General features: G+C 39.9%; 1 protein-coding gene across 1 annotated transcript; it reads right to left on the reverse strand.

The window, feature by feature from the left end:
• Positions 1-310: 310 nt before the first annotated feature.
• LOC113093879 (protein ANTAGONIST OF LIKE HETEROCHROMATIN PROTEIN 1-like) lies at positions 311-1,411 on the reverse strand. Its single transcript, XM_026259440.1, has one exon. It carries the CDS (start codon positions 1,409-1,411, stop codon positions 311-313), a length of 1,101 nt encoding a protein of 366 aa, XP_026115225.1.
• Between the last annotated feature and the right edge of the window lie 964 nt (positions 1,412-2,375).

The following is a 2,375-nucleotide window of genomic DNA, read 5'->3' on the forward strand; positions in this document are numbered from 1 at the left end:
GCGCCCCACCGCCGGTATCGAGTCCCACGTAGGAGATGGAAGGACATAAAACTGGAGCGACTATAGTGAAGGACGAGAGAGGACCAGGCCTGGGACATTATTTTATGTTTGCTTTTTATTTTGTGCGCACCAGTCGTCCGTGAGGGGCTGGTGTGCTGTTTTGTATTTATTTGGAATATTAAAGTGTTTTGATTGTGCGCCGGTTCCCGCCTCCTTCTTCCCGATGAGTATGGAGTGTGAATATCGTTACAAAAATAAAACTACAAAAATATTAAGCGAACATATTTAATCACATTGCACACATCAACAATCACTGATTTTCAGAAATGTACCATACTAATACTTCACGGATTTGCTCTGCAGTAGAACTGGCCAGGTCAAGCGGCTCGGGTGTAACAAGGGTACCTTCATCATCTGCATGTTCCTGAATTGTGTCTTCCTCCTCAGACATCTCTGCTCTGCTCTGCTCCTGTGGGAAATCCAGCTTCCAAGACTCACAAAAGTTGTGTAGCACAATGCAAGCTGCAACAACAAACTTAATGTTTGTAGTTTGACTATCATTGCGCTTCCTTAGGCAGCGCCATCTGCCCTTTAGACGGCCAAAAGCATGTTCCACATGAATTCTTGCCCTACTCAGACATGCATTGAATTGCAGTTGGGGCCCTCTTGCAACTCCTTCTGGGAACGGTTTCATGACATTACGAGAGAGGCTATAAGCAGAGTCAGCCACAATCAGCACAGGAATGTCAACACCCTGTTTTGTCTTGGTGAGTGGTGGAAAGCAGCTGCCATTTTCCAGCTTTGCATGTAGTTTTGAGTTTTGAAAAACAAAAGAGTCGTGGCACTTCCCTGGCCAGCCAACATCAAAATCTTGAAACATGTACTGGTGGTCAACCAAGCCCTGTAGTATCACGCTGTACCACCCCTTTCTGTTGTAGTAATCAGTGTGAAAGCTGGAGGGTGCTAGGATGGGAATGTATGTTCCATTCAGGGCCCCTGCACACATGGGAAACCCTGACTTCTCTTGAAATCCTTTGATTATGGTTTTCACGTCTTCTTCACTTTTTGGCATTCCAATAAACTTCCTTTTCAGTTGGCAGAGACCCTTACAAACCTCCCAAAATACATCACAGGCAGTGCTCACCCCAATTCCAAAGAGGTTTGCAACATCATGGAATTCAGTGTTACTTGCTAACTTGAAAAGTGTCAGGGCAACCCTTTTTTCCAAACTCACTGTGGTCTTCATGGTTTGTTTTAGTATGTAAGGATGAAGAAGGTCACAGAGATTTAAGAAGGCCTCCTCTGGCATTTTGAAGTTGAGGTACCACTCTGTTTCCCCAAAATGTTGCAGCACATCTGTCTCCCAGAAGGTGCTGGTGCGCTCCTTCTTAGCAATTGGTGCAGTTGTCATGCTGCAAACTATATAAAAGTACATTTTAGGTATAACTTAAAAACTGCCATTGAACACAATTTATGAAATTTGTTCAAATGTATTTTTAAATTAAGTAGTTTTAAATTTAAGCACTGTGAAATATAAAGTAAAACGCCCTAACACATTTAGTGTTTTGTAAACATTTGATAAAAATTGTAGTGTGAAAAAAACTAAACATACATTTATCATCATGATTTGATAGAACTAGGTTCTTATAATAAACCCACTGGAATAAAAAGTTTTAATTTATACAATTTACACGTTATGTAATTAAATGCAGAAATGAAAGTAATCTTACCTGAAACTAATATTACAGTAGCCAGTCTTAACAGTTTACGTGATTTTTCTCTTCTTGTTGATTTAATTTTTTTATTTCTTCACAGTGTAGGCCTACCAAACACATCTACATCCATTATCGGCGCGCAAAAAGCAGAAACTTGAATACCGGTGCGATATAGCGAGAGATTGTACGGTAGTTCACCAAAACACACAAGAAAACGCGTTTTGGAAAAAAAATTTTTCGGAAATCACAGACATTCGCATTCGGACGGAATTAGATTTCTCTGAGGACCACCGAGTTTGACGAAAAACAGTTGGTAATTTGCTCTGGAATTTTTACAGAGGTCGTGTGAGAAAAAGACAGACATGGCAGATTCGGACGGGATTAAAATCTCAAAGTACGTATGTGAAACAGAAATTTCTCTAACGTCCCCCTGTGAAACTAGTCCCGTCCGAATAGGGCTATAGACATCATATAATTGATTTATTTGAGCACTAGAAAATACAATAAGAATAACTGGAGTAAGAAAAATAAGAATAATAAGAAAAATACAAAAAAAGATTTAACTTTGTTTGCCGATTACAGGCATCCATGAGATTTCTAGAAATGCAGCATTTACAATGAATTATGATGCAAATAAGTGCTGATGTGCTGAGATGCGTT

This window comes from Carassius auratus, unplaced genomic scaffold, assembly GCF_003368295.1.
Source record: "Carassius auratus strain Wakin unplaced genomic scaffold, ASM336829v1 scaf_tig00215198, whole genome shotgun sequence".
NCBI lineage: Eukaryota > Metazoa > Chordata > Actinopteri > Cypriniformes > Cyprinidae > Carassius > Carassius auratus.

Bases quoted from the DNA above. Each gene is read 5' to 3' on its own strand.
- LOC113093879 (XM_026259440.1), bottom strand. From the start codon at position 1,411: ATGACAACTGCACCAATTGCTAAGAAGGAGCGCACCAGCACCTTCTGG.